The sequence below is a fragment of the Alexandromys fortis genome, unplaced genomic scaffold (genome assembly GCF_014885135.2).
Source record: "Alexandromys fortis isolate MF-2015 unplaced genomic scaffold, M_Fortis_MF-2015_v1.1 scaffold_338, whole genome shotgun sequence".
Classification (NCBI taxonomy): domain Eukaryota; kingdom Metazoa; phylum Chordata; class Mammalia; order Rodentia; family Cricetidae; genus Alexandromys; species Alexandromys fortis.
Window position 1 is genome coordinate 198,737 of NW_026068212.1, and position 22,596 is coordinate 221,332.

Below are 22,596 nucleotides of genomic sequence, written 5' to 3' on the forward strand. Positions count from 1 at the left end.
TCAGCTACATAGTAAGCTTAAGACAACTCCGGATTATTAAACCATGATGATGATGATGATGATGATATGTACACCTAAAATTCTAGAAACTTACCCCAAAGCTAGACATCTCTATCACTGTCAGACTCCGTGAAGACATAGCCCATTCAAAGCCACGACCTGGATTTTACTACTGCCATTGTTAGAATGAAGCTGGTCTCTCTCTCTCTCTCTCTCTCTCTCTCTCTCTCTCTCTCTCTCTCACACACACACACACACACACACACACACACACACACACACACACACACACACACACCTAGTTTCCAGATTTGGTAGAGCATTCCATCACTGACCTTCCTAACTGTGACCACTCTCTTCTCCCACCATCCTCTGTGACCTTGGACTTCCCCATTGTCCCTCCACCTCCTGTTCTTGTCTGTCTCTTATTTTCCACCATGGCCTCAGGTTTCTATGCATGACCCCCAGTGGCTTTTCTGGCTTTCCCTGTTTTTCTTAGGAGGTCACACCAGTTCTTCATACGTTATGCTCAAGGTTGGATGGTGTGGCCTTTTTTCCTTAGGGTTCCTTTGTTTTGGTGCAGAGAGCCTTTCTCCGTCTCCTTTTTCTTTTTCTGCTTTTGAGATGGGATCTAACTGACCTAAATCTCATTGTGTGGGTCAAGTTGGCTGAGAACTTTCAGTGACCCTCTGCCATTGTCCCCCTGTTCTGAGGTCATGGGTCAATAACACCAAGCCCAATCTAGGTTTTGTTCTGTTTGTGGTATTGGCTTTTTCCTGCTGTTTTGTTCTCAGTAGGAATTCTACTGTTTTACCCTGATTGGTCTTGAACTCTTGGGCTCATGTGATTCCCCCAGGCTCAGCTTCAATAGCTCAGGCTTAGGTATGTGCCACCATGTCTGCCTTATGGGACATAATTTTTTAAAGATTTACTTATTTTTAGTTTATGTGTATAAGAGTTTTACCTGGATGTAAGTGTGTGCAGTGCTCACAGAGTCCAAAAGAAGGTGTCGAACTGCCTAAGACTAGAGTTTCAAATGGTTATGAGCTAACATATAGTGCTGGCAACTGAACCCAGGCCCTCTGAAAGAGCTGCCAGTGCTCTTCACAGCTGAGCCATCTTGACAGCCCTCTACTGGACATTTTTGACACTCATACTAGGATCTGAGATATTAATCCAAGGCTAAACTCTCCCCTCCCCAAAGTTGAGTGGGTAGCACTATTACCACTAAGTTGTCTTATCTGAAAGAGCAAGAGGCATTCAGGAACTACCTCCCATTCTTCAAACTGAGAACCAACTCAAGGCTGCTTGAGTCTCCCATTGGTCTGAGACCCCCTCCCCTAGTTTCTCAGTTTTTGGAAACATTCCTACACTGAATGGACATTGGGGCTTTGTCTTGATTTACCCTACTTTTAGCTGCAAATGAAACTGGTTCAAGGACATCACTGAGAATCCCCGGGCTCACCCTCAGGTCTAGCTAAGCTCAGCTCTGCTCTCCAGCTTCTCCTCTGCCCTAAACATAAACAGCCTCCATCTCTGGAGTCAGCAGCAATGATGCCTGTGTCTATCCTCCAGCTAGCACCAGAAGAAATTCTTCTCTGGAATAAAGGTGTTGGGAAAAATCTCTGATTGGCTGGAGAGTTACATTCATTATCCCCAAACTGTGGTCAAGAGGATAGGTTCCATGGACATGACACAGTCTACCCTGAGACTGAGTGACTGATTCCAGAGGGTGGTAAAGTGCAGGACAGAGAACAAGGCAGACAGGAGCGGTAATCAGCCTACTCACTGCCTAGGAAGCCAGCCAGATCCTTGCCGCTTGTTATGACCTAGGCACCAAAAGTCGAGAAACCAAAAAGAGAGAACAAGAAAACATTCTGATTTGAACTTTGTGTGTGAGTGTGGTTGCGGGGAGGAGGGAGTATAAAAATCCTCAAGACAAGTGTGATAGAATGTACCTGTAATCCCAACACTTGGCAGGTGAGACAGGAGGATTAGGCTAGCCTTGGCTACAATACTGAGTTCAAGGTTTACTCAAGATCCTGTCAATAAACAAACAAATAAATAATCCCTAGTCTCCTCATTGTCTGCCCGAGTAAAGTTCACGCTTCTGTGACAGGCCTGCAAAGCCCTGGATGCGTCTCTGTCTTTCCACCTTGCCAATCTCTCCTCCCTTAACAACTAAGTCTGGGTCAACAGTACAGAGGGAGATCCGTGAGTACCACACCCTCCCCTCTAAGAGGATCCTAATGAGGCTTCCTGACTCAGGTCAGGCATCACCCATTCCTGGAAGGCTTTCTGACCATCACACTGCACAGGCAAAGGGGTGCGGTTGGGAATGTTTGCCAAGCTTGCCTTGGTGCCACACTGATCTGAAAGTTGTCTGTGTGTGTGTCTGGCGGCTGCCGGCAGAAACCACGTGCAATCAACCTTATGGAGCAAGGACTAGCACAGTGTTGAGCACACAGCTTGTGCTCCGCCCTGGATGTTTGTCTGGCTATACAGCAATCCTCCTGCCTCAATCTCCAGAATGCTGGGATCATAGGTAGCAACGCTGGACTTGGAACAAAAGTGTTCTGATAGCCCAAATGAAAGGAGAAGAACTAAAGTGAGCACTTGTATAGACATGGATAGGTGATAAGGTGAGCGCTTCCAGGAGCTCCCCTGGTGAGGAGGAAGCAGATTAGGAAAGCACTCAATGCCTCTGGAAACTGAATTGTTGCCTTTATTTTGACTAATTTATCTAATGGATTTTTGAGTCCCTCTAGACAGTAAAGTTTCAAGAAACAATAGAAACTTGCCCATGTTCAAGTATATTCCACCTGATTTTTATGCATTTTTTATTTATTTATTTATTTTTGGTTTTTCAAGACAGGGTTTCTCTGTGTAACTTAGGAGTCTTTCCTGGAACTAGCTCTTGTAGACCAAGCTGACCTCGAATTTACAGAGATCTGCCTGCCTCTGCCTCCTAAGTCCTGGGATTAAAGGCATGCACCACCACCGCTCGACTTTCCACCTGATTTTTTTTTTTTAATTGTTAAATATTGTGTGCCCAAAATTTCAGTTGGCTGTGCTTTCTAACCTCTCGGGATCTTGTGAACCCTGCCATCATCTTTTCCAGGCTCTCGTGGTATGATAGCATCCTATCTCTTCTCTCTGTTGTGCCACATAAATATGTGTGTAATTTATGTGTGTGTAGATGTTCTTTTTCCCATTGCACTGTACCACTGAGCAACAGCCCCACTGTTACTGGAGTTGCCCTGATCCCAACAAGCTACATTTAACCACCCAGCCTCAATAGGAAGTTAAAGAGACAATAGTGAAATACAGAAAAAGGAGATTCGCATTGGGAAAAGGAACAAATAAGAGGTTTAGTGACCTCCCCTCCTGAAGTCCTGGCATGAGGTTTCAATTTAAATTGAGAGCAAGAAATGTGTAGTCCTGGTCAAGGGGTAGCCCTCCCCATTCTGGACACATCATTCATTGTCTTGGCTCCTGCCTCCAGGTCTTTCCTGCAAGTGTTCCACACTGTGTGACAAATCTTCCCTGCTGACTGGCCGCTGCCAGCCCTTTTCTTCTCAGCAGGAGACTCCTGGGGGAATTCCAGCTCTGAGGGGTCCATTGTCTGAACAGTCTGATAGCCAAAGGGAGGGGCATTCTTACAGGAGAATGTCTTCATTCCTCCCAGCATAGTTACACAGCCCAACTCTATTAGTTATCTTTAAAGAGCTTTCCATCACCAAGTCGGGAAAGGCTTGCCTTTCAACAAAACCATGGTTTGGTGCCTTCCATCTTTCCTGCCCCATTACCTATCATCGGTGGACGTGATGCATCTTGGCTTTGCCACTCACTAACGATATGTTTCTGGGCCAGTTGGTCTCCTTTCATCTCCAGCATGGGACAGTAACAGAGCCTACTGGCATAGGACTGCTGTGAGTGCTAGTGAGCTGCAATTGGTGAAGCCCTTGGCATGAGGCTGGGGTAGCATGCCCCAGGAGCTGGCCCCAAACATACCATGTGCTGTGCTTCCTCCTCCAGCAATAATGTTAACCCCACCACCTGAGCTCCTCCTTCAGCAAACTGCTTCAGTTTCACTGGCAAATGGTTCAACCTTAGGGTCACTGGACCTGTCTCTCCTAACCACACACACACACACACACACACACACACACACACACCCTTGAAGGTAAGTCACGACTGCTTTTATAGCCAAGTGCCTGATAGGCATCCAATAAATCCATTATAGGAAGGTGCTTGACTTCCTTATAAATTATAAACTTCTCAGTGCCAAGAGGTCCCATAGCTACAGCTCTGCAGTATCTAGCAGAGGTATATCCTGTCTGTCAGTCAAGCATTTTTATGCTGTTGGCAAAATACAGAGCTAACTCTGATCAAAGGATTTACAACCTTTTTCTCCATTCTCTTCTGTTTGCCCTGAGGAAACTTCTTCCCTCCACACCACCACAATCGTCCTCTGTGCCTCCCCTTGCTGGGCTCTGCTTCAGTCCACATCAATGGACTTTCTGTTTCACTCGACTGTGAGCTCCCTAAGGCCAAGTGTCTCTTCAGTCAAGGCTAATGATGTAGTAAACACTCACTAAATAATTCTCGATAGTTTCATAAAAAACAACTTTTCCCTCAAGTTCTTTGTTTATATAGGAGTTGTTTAAAAGAAAAACAAAACCACTAAGATTCAGCTCCTAGTTTAAGGGACCCTGGCTTGGTGGTGTGTCAGTTTCATCGAGTTTTGTTCATTTGAAGAAAGCAGACCTTTTACTGACAAAGAATAAAATACCTAGGATTGAAGGGAAAGGAAACAGTTATTTCATAAGTTACTAAAGGGTCACAAAGCACACTAGAAGTTTCTAGTTAGGAGCTCTTTTCTGCAAACAACTCCTTTTATTTAGTTTGGGAAATAGTTTATTATAAAAAATTAATTACTTTCATGGACTCTTTTAATTTATAAAGTTTTAACTTATGGAAGACCCTGGTTAATCAGACAAGGACAGAAGCAACAATGACTCTGTGGTGAAGTCACCTGTGGAAAAATAGGTATTTTCCACCTTTCAACAAATAACACATCCTAGGCAGGTATGTAAAGTTTTTGTCCATTTATATAAGGAAGCCAGGTGACTTGTTTGCTTTGGTTTTTAAGAGCACACCAGGCTGGGTTGGTACTATGTGGCCCAATGGCCTTAAATTCAAAGTAATCCTTCTGCCCCCAACTTGTTTAATAGTTTTTAAAGAAATTTACTAAATATTGGCATAAGTTAGAGGCATATTTTATACATACACTTGTGTACTGATTTACAATTAGCTCATAGATTTTTTTATGGATTTTATTAATGTGACGTGCACATCCGTGTGCGTGTGTGTATGTGTGTGTGCGTGTGTAGATAGGTGTGTGCATGTCACAGCACTCGTGGTCAGAGATAAACTTTCAGAAGTCAATTTTCTTCTTTTTTGGGTTTCAGAGATCAAATCCAGGGTGTCAGGTGTGGGTGACAAGCACCTATTGAACCACCACAGGCTCATAATTAGATTTTATCAGTCATGTTTAAATTATGTTATGAAAGAACAACTAAGCAAAACTCAAAAGAATACCTGACTGCAGTTATTACTGAGGTCTTCAACAAATGGCGCGACTTTAAGATTGTGTCCGGCTACTTCGTATCGCTAAGCACTGTGATTTAAGTGAGTCAGACTCCCCTTTAAAGAATGTGTGATAAGTAACAGATCTCTCTGAGGCCTTAAATGTTCTCCCCCATTGCTATCATCTGAGCAAATACCATGTACCAGGTAGTAATTATTTTTCCCCGGTCCGGAGAGACTGTCAATGCAAGATCTCATAATGCTTGATCACTAAACCACAGCCCCGGGTTTATAGTCACTGTTTCTAATAATTTACTTATTTAACAAATATCTACTCAACACCTACTATATGGATACATCTATGGACCAGACATTAGTTCATCCTTCCAATATATTATAAACTACAAAAGGCACCTCTGTAGGATGGGTAATGTGGTCTTTATTTTACAGATGAAAGAATCAGGATGGAGGAAGCCTAACAGAGACCCGGCTGTCATCAATGCTCTTTCCAGCAAACAGCTGCCTTTCTCCACTCTTCCTGCTTGGTTTAACTTACTCATCCTATTTCATGAACTACAGCAGTTGTGAAAACAGATTGAGCCTGTAGTGGGAAGGCTAAAGGTCTTGCTTAAAAGTCACTGCTCTCAAATCTTCTGCTAATATAAAAAGCAAATGTTACTATTCCAGTTGTTTGGGATTAGAAGAAAGAAGGCCTGGAAACACACATATCTAAGAGCCAGAAAGCAGAGGGTTCTTAAGCCTTTGAGAGATGCAGCTTGAGGGTTTTGTTGTTTCTCCTGCTCTTCCTGATTGTCACAGGAAGGGTGGCAAACAGTAGGGGGCCCAACCAGCTCCTGAGAGAGAGCTGGAAACCGTCCCCAGCCTTGGCAGGCCTTGTCTTCAGCATGCACCTTTGCTTTCTGTGGCTCTGCCTGCACAGGACCGCTGCACTTAATTAGGAGGTGTAGTTGTGAACCGACACAGAAAGGCGGCAACTGCACCCTTCCTTTGGCTTCCTTCTTCTCAGCCATTTCTTCCACCTGACAAGATAGGATTCCTCACAGCAGCAGTGGAAATACAGCTAAAGGCACAACACCCTAGGAAGAGACTAAGGGCGGCACCACACTGGTCCCTTTGTCATGGGTCTACACTAGTATTGTACAGCCAGCCATTCCCACAATTAACTACCCCTACAGCCCCATGTTATCTTCCTACAGTACTGACCACGTCTCTTTCTTCTGCAGACTGAAGGCCTCTGCAGATTGCAGCCAGTTTACAAAGGGAAGCTCACTTACCTAAGAATGCCTGTCAGTCTGACCCTAACCCCACCTACTCCTTCCAGCCCTTATCTTTCTACACCAGAGGCAGCAGTAGGTCCCTGTGCAGGCTGTGATCTTTCAGGCCTCCACACTTCTGGACAAACTCCTGTAGCTGTTAGCAGTATTTCTTCCCTCTTGCTAGCTACAGAAACTAAGCTCATTTCTTAAGACCCCAAGAAAATGATTTCTCCTCAGCAAAAGCTCCTCTCGTCTTTCAAATGGTCTTGGCTGCCCTCCTCTGTTTCCACATTTTGCATGCATTTTTTATAGTATTAAAATAACGAATTGCAGTTATTCAGACTTTGCAAGGTGAATCTCTAAACATTATTTTTTCCCTTACGCAAGCCCCTCTAAAATCGCCCATTTTCCTGGCTGGTATAAAGCAAGTCTTCAATAAAATGTCTCTTAACAGAGTCAGTGTTGTAAAACAGAAACCACACATTGATAAATGATGTAATTATTTCATACTAGTTTATTTTAGATATTGTGCTTCAAAAACTTTATCATAAATAACTTTTCATATCATAAAATAACTTAGTACGATTTATAATAAAACTTCTGAGAATTTAACCTCTCATCAAAATACATTAACCTGTGGCTTTAAAATACAATTAATCCTTTTCACTTTCCTTTTACTCGAGGGCATAAAGACAAAGAAAAAACAAACAAACAAACAAAACAAACACCAAACTATTGCTACACATTTAAGGTTTCAACAAAGCAATATTTGGCTTATTTTAATGTAACTCGGCCATCCTAAATTAATAGTTTTCTTTCTTGCACAGTTCTTTGTAGTTTTTGTCCCTTTTGACGTAGATTTCTGCTTCAACACAGCTTCCTTCTTTATTTCCACCTCTCTCCATCTGCAAAGTCATCTCCTAGCCCCCGTGTAGTTGAACTCACTCAGCCCCTTGACATCAGTTTCTGTAATCCTTGCATCAGCGTAGGGAGTAACTGCTTGAGTAACTACAAAGGTATTTCAAAACTTCAGTGCAATTTGGTTCAGTTATTTCCATTCAGATGCCATCACCGTTCCGGGAGGTTAATCACTGGAACCCACTGATCCATGTAGCGACTTTCCCGGCAAAAGCAAATAAGTTGACTTAAGGCAGGATCCTTCCATTGTGATGAATGTGGGTTCTGAGAACAAATAAAAAAAAATATTTCCCCATAAAATGATCAGCTTATGCTTCTAATAGTACTACTTTTGAAAGGGCCAAAACCTGAACATTCTGTTAAATAGCATTTGGCAAAGTCTAAACACCTTGTAATACACACTGGGCCACACAGAGTTTTGCATAGTTATCTGTACCACTCTGCATGAGGTTATCATTCACAAGTCCGCCCTAAGCAAGCATGCACACCAGTGGGGTCATAAGTAAAATAGTTCTGAAAACCATTCTGGGAGCACAGCTGGGAGAGCTGCAGGGCAGGCAGCTAAACTAAACAGCAGTTCTTATCTTCCCTGACGGCGCAGGGCACTCTTCACTGGGAGCAAAAGTAATCAGGCTGCCACTTGCCCTACACCGGTCAAAACAGAGAAAGAAAAACAAAAAACAAAACCAAAAAACCAGAGGATCAGGACAGCACATTTCTCTCTGAAAACACTATCCATCCCAGACATTTTTAAAGGGGTAGGTGCGTGGAGAGGGACCATCTAAACAAGCACAAAGGTGCAGAGAAAGAGTTCCACTCTGTACACTCCAGAGTATCTCCAGGGAATTAATAAGGTCTGTCTGTCTCCTACACTCTTTCTATATTTAGCTTTGACAGCAAATGAAGAATGAAACTGACTTCTTAATGAAGGGTGAGCCGGGTATTTATTTGGCTTTATCTAATCTGTCCTGCTCAAAGAATTAGTCACGCGAGGTAGTGCCGAGGTAGGCAGGGGTAGCCGGGCAGCCTGCTGACTCACAGGGATATCTTCCGCCGCTGGAGGCCACCCACGAGCTTAGACACGCTCGGTACCATCAGAACCCCCGCGAGATCAGCGTCCAGCACGGCCGAGGTCCACCCCAGTAAATTCCCGGCTGCAGTCCCGAGTCCCTTACCGTCACCAGCACGCAGTGCAGGTCAGGGGGCTGCGCCGCACCCCCGTTCTCCGCCTGACTCGCGTCGGTCTCCAGCAGCAGCAGCTCAGCCAGCCGGCCCGGGTTGCTGACCCGCAGGATGTTGATATCGTTCTCGCAGCAGAATGCTTGGATGAGGGTGAAGTGGATCTGCAGAGCCACGTCCCTGTCGTCGTCCTCGTCCGCGGCCAGCAGGCACAGTACCACGTTGTCGGGGTCGCTGGGGGCAGAAGGCAGCGGTGAGTGCACACGCTCCAGGGAGCGCAGGGTCTGGAGGCGGGGGGTGCGGGCGGCCGGGGCCACTTACACATTGAGCAGCTTGGCGGCCTCGTACACGCCGACGGTGATGGTGCGCTGACTCCGCGCCTTGCTGAGCACTTCCTCCAGGGCATCTCCCACCGTGTCCATCCTGCAGACGGACGGGGCGAGAGCGGGTCAGCCGGGTCCCCGGCCGCGGGAGGGGCAGCGGCCCCCGAGTCCGCAGACACACTTACCTTTCGGTCTTCTGCTCTGCCGCCGAGAATTCCTCCAAAGTCATATTGCAAGTGCGAAATCCCTCACGCGGCGCGCGGGCTGCTCCTGCCCCCCCAGTGCGCGGCGCCGGCTCTGCGCTCGCTCCCACCCGCCCGCTTCGCTCGCCTAAGTATCCGTAGGTGACGTGACGACCGCACTGCTGCCTCTGGGCCACTGGAGGACAAAGGGCCCGATTCCCGAGTTATGGGGCTACCCCTCAGCCAACCACGGCCGGCCTTATTTGCATGCCACGCAGCCATTGGCTTATGCAAATTAGCAGACTTTGACACTCGGCTGAGTGGAGCGGAAGTGGGCGGAGCTACGCGGGAGGGAAGCCCACGGGTTGAGAGTGGTGCAGAAACCGGGTTGGTGGGGTCCTGAGCCAGCTCGGGGAGTTGGTGGAGCCATCTGGTGCGGAGGGCTTTGCAGGGGTTCAAGTGTCCTCAGCTCGGACTGGAACAGCCCTGCCTATTGTTTTTCTAGTTGTGGACATCTTTTGATTGTCGTTTCGTGTCGTTTGTCTGAAGGGGCTGCTTTTAAATTGTTTCCAGGGTCAATGCACCCGGGCCTAGCCGTCATTAGTAAGCGGATTATATTTTAAAAAGTGTCCAGATGTGCCAGGCAGCGTTTGCTTCAGAGATGGTATCTCTATGTAAGTTTCAGGCAATGCTGCTTATTCACAGTAGTATTCTTTTGGTGCCCTGATTTATTTTTCGTTGGTTACAAGAATTTGTTGGGTACAAAGAGAAAACCCAGCACATTGGTGTGTAGTGATGGCACAGTCTCAAGTTGGAATCTTTGCTGCAAAAAAAGCTGGTAAAATTTCTGCCCGCTCCATGTAAGGTGGGGGGAAGTTGGTGACCTCACTCCTCATGAGCCAAATTCACCCGATTCTGAACATCTTTCCCAAAGGCGCCTTCTGAGCCAGTCAGAGCTGAGACAAATGATGGTCCTCATAAGAGCCACAGTCTAAATTCAAAGTGCTGATGCCATTCCCTGAGCTTCCCTTCACAGGCAGAAGAGGATGACAACCAGTGCCTTCCACTGCCTATGATCTCACTCTGAATTACTGACGCTGAATCATGAAACTGTAACCATAGGACATTTTAGCCATGTGCTAAAATTTCACCTTTGAGATAATGGCAACTTGTAGGTTGGAAGGCAAACCTTCATAACTGCAAGCAGGAGTCACACATTAAAAGCAATTCTTAATGCAGACTTTTACTGAGTAGTTCAAAAGTCCCTTTGTTTTATGAGCTTATTCGATAAATAGAAAGCTTTGCCTGAACCTACTGAAGTAGCCAAAAAGTGATGAAACTGGGTCCCATATGCTTGCGTTCATAACAGCGCAGCGTATAGCTACAGAAGGAAATTTTGCAGGGGTACATGTGAGTTTTGCATCCTTAAGTTTTTATTCTTGTGGGCAAAATAATTTCCAATTTTCTTGATCTTAACTTAATGGAAAGGTGATAGGCTGGTTCACTTAGTGGAGATGGAATCTTATATTCAGTCCCTAAAGGCTTTGTCACTGAGAGACAGTGTTGAGTAAAGGAACAAGTGTCTGTATATGGCTTATCCTACCTCATGCCTGTGCCTTAAGTCTTTACATAAGATCTGCTTGTTGCATCATCGGGCCTGAGAGTCTAACTCATTGATAGAGACATTGCCTAGCATGCTCCAGGCCCAAGTTCAAACTTTGAGCCCTAGCCCTGCAAAATAACAAAAGGAACAAAATTTCAACATTGAAGCTTAGGCTTCGATTGTGATGGTTAATAGTGTTAATAGTGGTGGTCACCTTAATGGTGATCTAGAATAACCACCAACAGAAGCCTCTGGGCATGTCTGTGATGGGTCATCTAGATCAGGTTAGTTGAAGTGGGAAGACCTCCCCTCTAAATGGACAGCACCATTCCATGGACTGGGGGTCCTCTCTGTGTAAAAAAGAAAGTCATTCTTGACTCATTCCTGACTGGGGAGGCCAGGTGAACAGCCACTTCCAGCTCTTGCTGTCAAGCCTTCCCATGACGGTCTGTACCCAGGAGCTGTGAACCACAATAAACCCTTCCTCAAGCTACCTCTGTCACATACTTTGTTCCAGCAACAAGACAAGTAACTAACAGAGGAGAGCAGTAAAGCATTTTCCACTTTGCAAAACTAAAATTGCTCAAAACTATCTGAGTCATCATTTAGAGACAGGTGAACTGTGTTCCCTAGACTCCAAGGTTCTACCCATTAGAGATTTCTTAGAAGTTCTCTGGAAGGAATTGTGATTGCAAGCTGACAGAGAATTAGAGGATCATGTGACAGTAGACACTATGACTTCATTAATTTTGTGTCCTCAACACCCAGCACAAGTCGTACATTCAGCAGTACAGTGGGTGTCATGAGTTGAAAAGAATCTGAACGTTAACCAAGACCTTACGATCCCACAGTCCTGTGCATGTTCTCAGATAACCCACTTTCACATTACTTCAACAAGACAAGCACCAAACAATTCCTAGTCTATGGCCTACAAAGACTCCATGATCTAATTGTTATACACATTGTTTTAGTCAGGATTCCTTAGAGTAGCAGAACTTATAAGATGAATGAGTGCATGTGTGTGTGTGTGTGTGTGTGTGTGTGTGTACATATATATAAAGGGGATTTATTAGAATGACTTACAGGCAGGCTATGGTCCATTTAGTCCAACAATAGCTGGCTGTGAACAGGAAGTCCAAGAATCCAGAGGTTGCTCAGTCCATGAGGTTAGATGTCGCAGTTGGTCTTCGGTAGATGTGGGAATCATGGAGAAGTAGGCTCTAATGCCAGTGAAGGAAGAGACTTGCTAGTAAGGCTAGAGCAAACAGTCAAAGAGCAAATGCTTCCTTCTTCCATATCCTTATATAGGCTTCTAGCACAAGGTGCGGCCCAGATTCAAGGTGTGTCTTCCTGCCTCAAGACCTGCATTAAAGGTGTGTGCCTTGCCACCTCAAGTTTCAAATTAAAAGCATGGGTCTTCCTGCCTCAGAATCTGGATTAGAAGTGGCTCTTCCTACTTCAAATTAAGAAAAGAGAATCACCAGTGTGCCCCCCCCATTTTCAAAGTTTAGATATAGTCAACGTGACAACCAATAATAGCTTCACACTCGTGCTTTGAGACAAAACGGTATTCACTGTCCTCAGCTAGAACTTTCTCTTTTGAATGGAAGCTGCGGGAGAGCAGAACCATGGCCTGTTTACACCAATTCAGGTGGAATGTAGTGCAATAGTACCCCAGTGAAATCAGCTATGCTAACTTCAAAATGTGTATGAAATAGTAAGATATGATATTAGTCCATCAAAAATTATTCTCCATGCTATGTTTAGCCTTATTAAAGAAAAACATATCCTCCAAGTCTTGAAGGAGTCTTCTGGTCTTCAGAAATAACCATGCCATGTGACTCAGCTCATGTTGTGTTTCCTCACTGCCGAGTCCGCCCGGAGTGTTTCATCGGGGATTTTGTCTTCTGGGCCTGCTATAGGTGGAGGAAATGGGAGCTGCATTCAGCTTCCCTCTGGACTGCAGCTATATATTAGAGACCTGGATTATAGTCATAGATGTTTATAGTCAGCATAGCCCCAATATGCAAAGATACTGCATTCGTTAGTGTTTCTTTTGCCGTGGTAAAACACCAGGACGGAAGGCTTTGGGGTGGAAAGAGCTTACTTGGTTTATACATCCTGAATCACAGCACCGTTACTATTTTGTGACAGGGCATAAAACTCTCAATCCCCCTGCCTCGGCATCCTGCGTGTTGGAATTCTAGGTATGTACCATCATCATCACACCCTCCTAAAGTTATTTTTAGACTATTCCAGGTAGTCCCAGGTATTGAAGTACAGATGATTAGAGTGACATTTTAATTATATTTATAAAAATTCTAAGTGATTGTATCTGGGAGTTATGGGAAAATATGTACTGAAGAATTCTTAAGTTATTTTGCTATTTTGCATATTAAAGTCTTCGTGGCATCATCCTCAATCTTATCCTATGTGCATTTCTATTACTTGTTCTTTAATAGAGAATTAGAATGTTTCCTTCTTTCAAAAAGTAACCAGTACTACTGAAAAAAAAGTGCCTGTGATTTCAGAGTAGGGTCACCATCCCCTGCTCCAAACTGAAAATCATAAGTTATAAAATAATGAGGCTTCAACTTTTTGTTGCTCTTCTTTATCTGCATAGGATTGATTCGATTTCCTTTCAAAGCAAGTCTCTGAGTTTGCTTCTACTTTTCTTACAGAAGATTATTTAGACATGATTGATGGTCACCTAAAACTGTGTCTTTCCTTAGAATCATCATTTCCCCAATTTGTTGTGGCTTAGATATGATAGGCGCTCCTCCATCCCAAAGCTCAGGTGTCGAAGGCTTGGTCTAAAGTTGGTGGTACTACTTTAGAAGGCAGCAGAAACTTTAGGATCGTGGGGCTAAATGAAGAAGTAGGCAATTGGGGACGTGCTTCTGAAGGACATATCTAGTTCCTGGTCCCATCCCCTCTCTTGCCTCCCTTCTATGAGAAGGTAAGTAAGCAGCCTCTGCCTCATGCTCCCAGGCCACGATGGTCTCAGAACCGGCCGCAGTCATCAGAGTCTTGGAAACTCTGAGCTGTACCAAGTCTTTCCCACCTTCTTGATGTCAGGTGTTCTGTTTTCTCTGGAGCAAAGATAAGTGTGTCTAAAATAGAATGTAACATCAAGGTTTTGTTTCTTGGACCATCACAGTGATGGGAAAAAGTCCAAAACGCTCTCTACCCTCCCTCAAGCATGAGTAAAACTTGTGACTTGATTAACTGATAAAATATGACAATATGGTTTTACATTCCATGCGAAGAGGAAAGGACTTTGTAGGTGTAATTAAGGTCCCTAATCAGTTGACTCTGGATGAAAGAAAGGGAAATTCTCCTGAACAGCCCTGACTCAGACAAATAAACTGTGTGGGTACATGTTCATGTGTGTGTACATGTGTGTGCCTGCCTATGTTGTATTCAGGGAACAACCTGAGGAGCCAGACACCTTGTTTTTTGGGATAGCTGTTTCATTGGCCCAGAGCCGACCACATAGGGGAGGTTGGCCAGCCTGCAAGCCACAACGGTCTGACTGGCTCACCCTCCCTTGTGCTGAGATTATTATGTAGACACCACTGTACTCAGCATTTATATGACTCCTAGAAAACCAAACTCAGGTTCTCACGTTTGCATCAGAAGCACTTTACCAGTGAAGTTCTTTCTCCAACCCCAGCTGAGGTCTTTAGAAGAGAACTAGACCTTCTCTAAAGAGAGACTAAATATCCTTTTCCATCGCTGACTTGAAAGACACGAACTACAGTAACAAGAAAGTTAATTATTCTAATAGTTTATGAAGCTTAGAAACACATCCTTCCCCATCAGGCTTCTAGGTGGGAATATAGCCTGACCAGCACTGATTTAATCATGCTGTGATTCAGAAAGCGAGACCCAGTGATCTCTTGTGGCTAGACTACTAGTACTACTACATACTGTTAATGTTAACCTATTAATTAATTTGTTTTAGACAGTTTCACACATACACAAAATACATATTGACCACTCTCATCCCTCCACTTCCCAACCATTCCATTAACACCTGCTGTGGAATATTAGTTTAAGATGTGTTACGTTTGTTATGCTGTGGAATTTTTTTTTTTTTTTGATGATGCCAAGATGTGTTGCATTCGTTTATGTTGCATTTGTCTAACTCTGTGAAACTGTGTTGCTTTGCCTGTCAAAACACCTGATTGGTCTAATAAAGAGGTTAACAGTCAATAGCTAGACAGGAGAGAGGAAATACATGGGGCTGGCGGTCAGAGTGAATAGAAGGATAGCGAAGAGAGAAGAAAGAGGAGGAGCCAGGAAAGTAGGAGAGGAGGATGCCAGGGGCTAGCCACCCAGCTACACAATCAGCCACAGGGTAATAAGAACAATGGCAATGGGTTTTTGATCCTACTGCACCTATTGGTTTCGTGGGAGCCTAGGCAGTTTCGTGGATGCTTACCTTACTAGACCTGGATGGAGGTGGGTGGTCCTTGGACTTCCCACAGGGCAGAGAACCCTGATTGCTATTTGGGCTGACGAGGGAGGGGGACTTGATTGGGGGAGGGGGAGGGAAAGGGGAGGCGGCGGTGGGGAAGAGACAGAAATCTTTAAAAAAATAAATAAATTTAAAAAAAAGAAAAAAAAAGAAAAAGGAAAGAAAGGTATATACCATAGAGAAAGATAAAAGCCCAGAGGCAAAAAGTAGATGGGATAATTTAAGTTAAGAAAAACTGGCTAGAAATAAGCCAAGCTAACCCCAGGAATTCATAAGAATAAGTCTATGTGTATTTATTTGGGAATGGGTGGCAGGCCCCCAAAGAGTAAAGAGTTTAAAAAAAAAAAAAACTACAAATACCCTTCCCCACAAATCTCTGTCTTACTTTCATGACTATTCACTTTGTTTTGTGACCCGCTGAGATTAACCAAAGCTTGTCTGTGTAACCATGAGTTTGAAGGCTAGTGATCTCAGCAGACAGGGATTCCCCATCTCCCAGAGTCTATCAGTGGCCAACAGTTCAGAGATAAAGGTGGAGTCCAGGGGGTCCTCCTCTCTCCCTGTTCTTTGATTTATTGTTGCTAGAGCTGATCTTCTATGGGTCCAGTGCAGATAACTGTAGTTGTTAAGAGTTAGTAATTGCATTAGTTGTATCTAGAGATTGAATAGTATTGTATTCAATTCTATTGAATCTAGAGAATGGTGTTTCATAGCCTTTCCTGTCTTCTGGCTCTCACTTTCCACCTCTTCTGCAATACTCCTGATGCCTAGGTGGTGTACACTTATTTGTTTTACTTTGTCTGTATATATGATGTGTATGGGAATATCTGTGTGTGTATTCTGTGTTTATATGATGTGTGTGCCTATGGTGTGTCTGTGTGTGTGTGTGTAATATGTGTATGTGGTGTGTGCACACACAGGCACACATGTATGAAGATCAGAAGACAACTTTCAGGAGTTCTTTCCTTTCAGCACATGGGTCCTAGGGATCAAATTCAGATTCTCAGGCTTGCTGGCAAGTGCTCTTATCTACTGAGCCATCTTGCTCTAGGTTCTTTTAAGACACTAAATGTGGTAATTTGTTACTATGTACAAACTAATACAGTATTCCCAATTCTACCATTTTAGGGTTTAGGAAATGCCCATGGCAACTCTCTTCTGCTATAAAGAACCATGGTAGCACTGGGCAGTGGTGGCACATGCCTTTAATCCCAGGAATTGGGAGGCAGAGGCAGGCGGATCTCTGTGAGTTCAAGGCCGGGCTTATAATCTCATACTCAGGAGGCAGATATAGGAGGATTGCTGCTTCTGAGTCAATTTAGGCTACACAGGGAAGGTGGGGTGGGGGTGGAGTGTTTGTGTAAATGGAGTCATGGTGTTGTGAGGAGTTTGGGTCAGTTGAGTTGCCTCCAGATGTTCAAATCTCACCAGCCAGTCAAGGTGTCAAAATAAGAGTACTAGCATCCTTCAAGAGGCTTTTACCTCTGAACTAGAGAGTTTGCCTCAGAAGGCTTCCAGCCCAGAAGGAATTTTTTTTTTTCAAGACATGGTTTCTCTTTGTAGCTGTAGAGCTTGTCCTGGAACTTGCTTTGTAGATGAGGCTGGCCTCAAACTCACAGCGCTTCACCTGCCTTTGCCTCCTGAGTGCTGGGATTAAAGGCATGCACCCCCATCGCCCAGCTCCCAGGAGGAATTTTTGAGAGGCTTTGTTAAATAGGTTTGTCCTTGGAATGAAAGGTGAGTGTTTGGCGTTGGTAGCCAACTACTGCAGGTCTGTCCCTGCTCCTAAACCAAGGGGATAATCCTCTTTGCACATCAACTTCACTGCAAAGTTTTCTTCTTCCTCTTAAAAGCTTTGTCCTTGAACCACTTTTCTCTCTGTCCCCGCGGTCTGGATGACCTCATCTTGTCTCCTGGCCTTGGTATTTGCACTCCAGTGACTGTCAAATGTATGTGCAGTCTGATGAGCCTTGCTGCTTGCTCACCGTTATCAGTCAGCGTCTCAAGCTGCAAATGACAAAAGTGGCCCTGCTGCTTGTTCTTCCAAATCTGTTCCTGCTATAGGTTGGCAGTACCGCTTCTCACACTGAGTCCTTTCTCAGCCCAGCGCCACTCTACCAGGAAGTACACTTGGCTCTACTTCAAAATGTAAAACCACGCAACCGTTTCTTACTGTTGCTGCTAAGTCCCACTCAGATGAATGTCACCACTGGTCTCCGCCCCATCTCTAGAAGACAAAGTGTGATAGTTTTGACACCCCTGTGCCCTCCATCCCATGGATCGCAAAAGCAGATCTGGCTTTTAAAACACTTCGCTGCTCGTCCTCTGACACATCCATCTTGCTTAAAAAGTTTAAGGATCCTGGTCCTCAAGTATAAGCTCAGTGGTTAGAATTATGTTTTGTTCACTGACTAATCTCCAAGTGCCCACAGCAGACCGCAAAACACTTGTTAAATCAGATCTGTACTGGAAAAGGATATCTATATGGACTTAAAGTTGCAGTGATTCAACTAGAAGACAGGGCTGTAAACCTCTCTCTGTTCATAGCAGGATGAAAGCTGGCTGGCTGGAACACAGCTTTGCTTGTGGTCTTGTTTAAGCACAGATGCTTGTGGGCCCTAATCTGCATGTTGTTCTTCATACTCCTTCCATGCCACACTAGTGTTTTTGTTGCATGGGTTATATTTTAAAATGTTTTAAAAGTCATCAACTGCTATATTTTGTAAACTAAGAACTGGTGATCTCTACTAACCTACCTTGAACTCAAATAAAACTTAGTAGGTAAAAAGTTGATTAATTGCCAAGTTCAAGGCTTGTTCTTTCAGTGTAGCATAAACAGATTTTAATGATGACGAAAGCAATCTTTAAAGTTGGTTGGGGGGTTGTTGGTTTTTTATGCAGAAGACTAAATCCTTATTATGCTCTATGACTGAGGGAAGAGATTGAAAACAAAAGAGGTGAAGAGTAAAGGAAAATTAGAGCAGGCTTTACTACAATTTCAGTTTTTACCCTTCTACCTCCAAGGCTTTTTTTTTTTTTTTTTTTTTTTTTGCCTCCAAGGCTTTTAAACAGGCAGTGAACGCTATACTGTGAGATGCCATCAGCAAACCGTAACAATCTGGACTTTAGGAACACTGCTTCGTGGGCCATATCAGTGTGCAGCAGAGCAACGGACTGTGTGTAACAGTCCCATGTTCACATACATAATTTTTACCATATGTTTTGATTCATCTCCTTAAGACCCAGGAATGAGAAACAGTCTTGTTAATACAGCTGGCCACTAAACACAAATGAGACATGTATTTTCTCAGTTGGAGCCTCAGAGGGTGAGCAAGCTGTCCTCACTCACTATTGTAGGCAACATCACTACAAATACAAGAGCTGCTTGTAGACTTCTTTGATTGTTTATATCTTATACCTGGTTTGTATTTAAGGAAGTTTTGAAGTGATGCTGTACATTAAGGTTTGAATAGCTACTTTGTACAAGTAGCCAACTATGTGCAATCTGGTTTGATGTTCTTCCAAGGATGTGCATCGGACAATGTCATATAAGAAAGATTGTTTATGGCTCCATTCCTCAGTTTTTTCATTTGTCAAATAGTTAGGAAACTTTAAAAAAAATAGAATTCTCTTTTCCCTCAAAATGCCCAATAATGGGCATCATCCTCACACAAACAGAAGCGGGGGTGTGGCTGTAACAGTCTAAAGGGAATGGGATGAGGGGTGGGCATGCTCGGCCCCACTCACGCGCCCATACATTCAGCCCAGTCATAGCCCTTGAGATAGATGCACTTAGGTCACGACTGGAAAGAAGAAGGTTGTTCTCCAAGTCCATTCCAGCTCTAACATTCTGTTTTTATTAATTTTGTTATTCTAGAATTTTCAGCAGTCACTGAAACATCTGTCTTATCACTACCAAGGGGGGCACAGACAGAAGACAGACACAGAAACAGACACACAGTGTTTTAAAAATCCAGTCACCACAGAAATGTGTGCAAGAATTCAAAACACATTTTCCACAGCTTTGATATTACTTTTCAAAATTTCCATTCCACTTCCAGAGTTCAGTCGAAGCTCTCTGACAACATCAACATATTGTCTGGTTACCAAATGCTGTGGTGTATAGTTTGGCACTGTGTCCTCATAATCAGGCCACACCTGGGAGCTGGTGGGAACTCGCGCATCAGAGAACATCTACAACAGATGGTAAAACGACCTAAGCCAGGTGGGGCTCTTGTTTAATGACCATCTGAATTAAGTTTGGTTAATTTGGCGTGTCTCTAATTATCCCTAGCAACTGGACCCTCTACTCCATTTGAGAAGTTTGGATTTATATATTACGTATAAACTATCAGCACCAGCCCATCTGTGACCCTGTAGCTACACACATGTGGCCTTGGATCCAGCCACAGCTCTCATTTCTTTGCTTTTAGCTATAAGGAGCCTTCAAAGCAGGCCTCGCCCGTGCTCCGCAGCCTACTTTTCTCAGATTTTTTTGTCATCCATGACGTATTTCCCTTCACTCTTTACTAATCTTTTTATTAATAAAGAAAGCTTCTTCCAAACTAATATATTATTAGCACAGTATTTAAAAAGCAAGGATGTCTAGACCTATGTGGTGGCACATGCTTATAATTTCAGCACTTGAAATACAGAACATTCCTTTTCCAGGGATAAAAAAACAGACAAATGAAAATTATAGACATGATTAACTGAGATAATATGTATCTGTCTATCACTTGTAGTAAGTACATGGCATATAGTAAAAAACCATACATTGTTGGTGAAACAACACCCTCTTTACATTCTAACTATGATTTGTTCTGATTTCTTTCATCTAAATAAAATAGTATGTTTATTTTTCATTTTCTCTAACATTTAGACTATCTTTGATGGTAACAAAATTACAGGACTCCCACTGTGGTGAAAACATTGTCTGAATTTCAATATAGCCTCAGCTACTGTCAATCTACATGGACCTTCTTGGTTGAAGTAAGCCTTCTTCTTTAGAAGAGTTTTGACAATATGAATGATGTATTCTGTGTGCTAAAGAGGAGGCCTTGATGTTATGCAAATATTTCTCATCCGTGTCTCTTTAAATGTCAACCAATTAATTTCCCAAACCCACTCTAGCGTGACCCTACATTTTCATTCATTCTCTGTAGGCTTCCTGTTTTTATGAACTTTCAAATCAGTAGCTGCAGCCTCACCATCTGGACCCTCCCCACCTGAAGGGGCTTTAATTAGCTGACCGTATCCAGTAACTAAGATAGGCCAGTGCTCAGGGAACGAAAGGGCAGGCTGAAGTTGTTCAGGAATGTAGCAGCTAGCCGGCAGGCAGAACCTCAGAACAGGCCGTGGCTGACATGGATAACACTGTTGCTCTCAGAATTGGGCTGCAGTGCCAGGAACACCACCTCCCATACACACACACACACACACACACACACCACCACCACCACCACCACCACCACCACTCCTTGCCACTACTCTGCGGGTGCTGCCGGAGGGCTGGGGACCATTATCAACTCCCAGTTGTCATTTGATCTCCATCTGGCTGCTGTCGTTAGAGATGCCTTTTATCACTTGCCAGAAGTGTAAGCTGAAGACATTTCTGTTTCTCACAGATCTTTGCTTCTGCTCCTTGCTTTTCTACTTTTCAAATGAGTCTGTATGCATGTTTCCCATCATGGGAAACAAAGAACTCACCAGAGTATTTACCCACGAACTAGCTCATCTTGGTGGACCACACTTAGCAACAGCCTTTTTCTTTTCAAATCATCCTGTGTGTGAGTACAAATGCATGTGGGTCCCAGAGAGCACATTGGCATCAATCTTTTGCCATCTTTTTAGAGACAGCATCTCTTGTCTCTCTAGCCCATGAGTCTGGGATTGCCTACCTCCTTTCTCAGGGCTTAGAGGTGCTTGCTATAACATCTGGCTTTACGTGGGATCTGGAGATTTGAACTCAAGAGCTTACACTTGAACACTCACCCACTGAGCCATTTTCCCAGTCCGGGCAATAGATCTTTTTACAATAGACTTCTAGAGGTGCTCCTGGCTTTGTTGACTTCAAATATTGTTTTTAGTTTAGTGTGATTTTGAATTTCTTACATAGGATAAGCTTTGCTTGTTTGAGCCCATGCTGTGGCATGCTGTTGAGGTTCTAGTCCACAACAGCCTAACCATGTAATGATGTGGGTCTCCACAAATTAAACAATAAATGTCACAGTAACGCACCCTGGTCTGGGTCTTCTGACAGTTTAACCACCCAAAAGTGACAGAAGAATGAATTCTGAAGCCATGCTCCATGTACTTAATCGGCTAGAATGCTCTGCTCTCAGCCTAGTGACTCACTGTTGTGGTCATCTGTGAGCGAGGAGAATTCTGAAGCCATGTTCCATGTACTTAATCGGCTAGAATGCTCTGCTCTCAGCCTAGTGACTCACTGTTGTGGTCATCTGTGAGCGAGGAATCAGGTCTCAGTTACGGAAGTTCTTTAGGAAGTGACTTTACATTCCACACATGCTGCTGCAGAGAATGCCAGGTATCATAGGCTCCACACATCTCCAAACAAACACAGAACCCTGGTTTAATGTAGCAAATTAATCTTTGAAGAGATAACTAGAATACCCTAATAGTGATGTATTCTAATAAGATATATAATGCTTCTCATAACCTTTCTGTGTGTCCTTAGCACACAGTTTATTTTTTAAAAATTAAAAGATTCAACTTTCTGTGCAACTCCATTTACACATATGTGTAGAAATAATTTGGAAGGCCACCTGTTAACATCTAAAAAGTGCTCCTCTGTGAGTGTAAGATCACAAGTCATGCTGGTTTTTTTTCTTCCCAGTCTTTATTAATGTATTCTCAATAAGCATATTAAACTTCAGACATGTTAAAGTGAGGCTGGAGAGATGGTTCAGCAATTAAGAGCATTGGTTGCTCTTCTAGAGGACTCAGGTTCAATTCCCAGCCCTGACAAAGTGGCTCACAACTGCCTGTAATGCCAGTTCCAGAGACCATGACACCCTCT

General features: G+C 43.8%; 1 protein-coding gene and 1 long non-coding RNA gene across 4 annotated transcripts in view; one reads left to right on the plus strand and one right to left on the minus strand.

Moving 5' to 3' along the window:
- Window positions 1-7,365: 7,365 nt before the first annotated feature.
- On the minus strand, window positions 7,366-9,675 carry Gadd45a (growth arrest and DNA damage inducible alpha). The gene is made up of 4 exons (XM_050130344.1): window positions 9,475-9,675; window positions 9,288-9,389; window positions 8,963-9,200; window positions 7,366-8,051 (listed from the first exon to the last, which is right to left on the minus strand). The coding sequence occupies exons 1-4, from the start codon at window positions 9,516-9,518 to the stop codon at window positions 7,938-7,940; spliced, it is 498 nt and encodes a 165-aa protein (XP_049986301.1). The 5' UTR covers window positions 9,519-9,675; the 3' UTR covers window positions 7,366-7,937.
- Window positions 9,089-22,596, plus strand: part of LOC126493355 (uncharacterized) — a 43,260-nt gene continuing 29,752 nt past the window's right edge. For 2 of the 3 annotated variants that reach the window (XR_007589792.1, XR_007589791.1), the window contains exon 1: window positions 9,089-9,219. This is a non-coding gene — a long non-coding RNA (uncharacterized lncRNA). The remainder of the gene's footprint in view (window positions 9,220-22,596) is intronic. The other variant, XR_007589793.1, reaches the window with a different exon arrangement.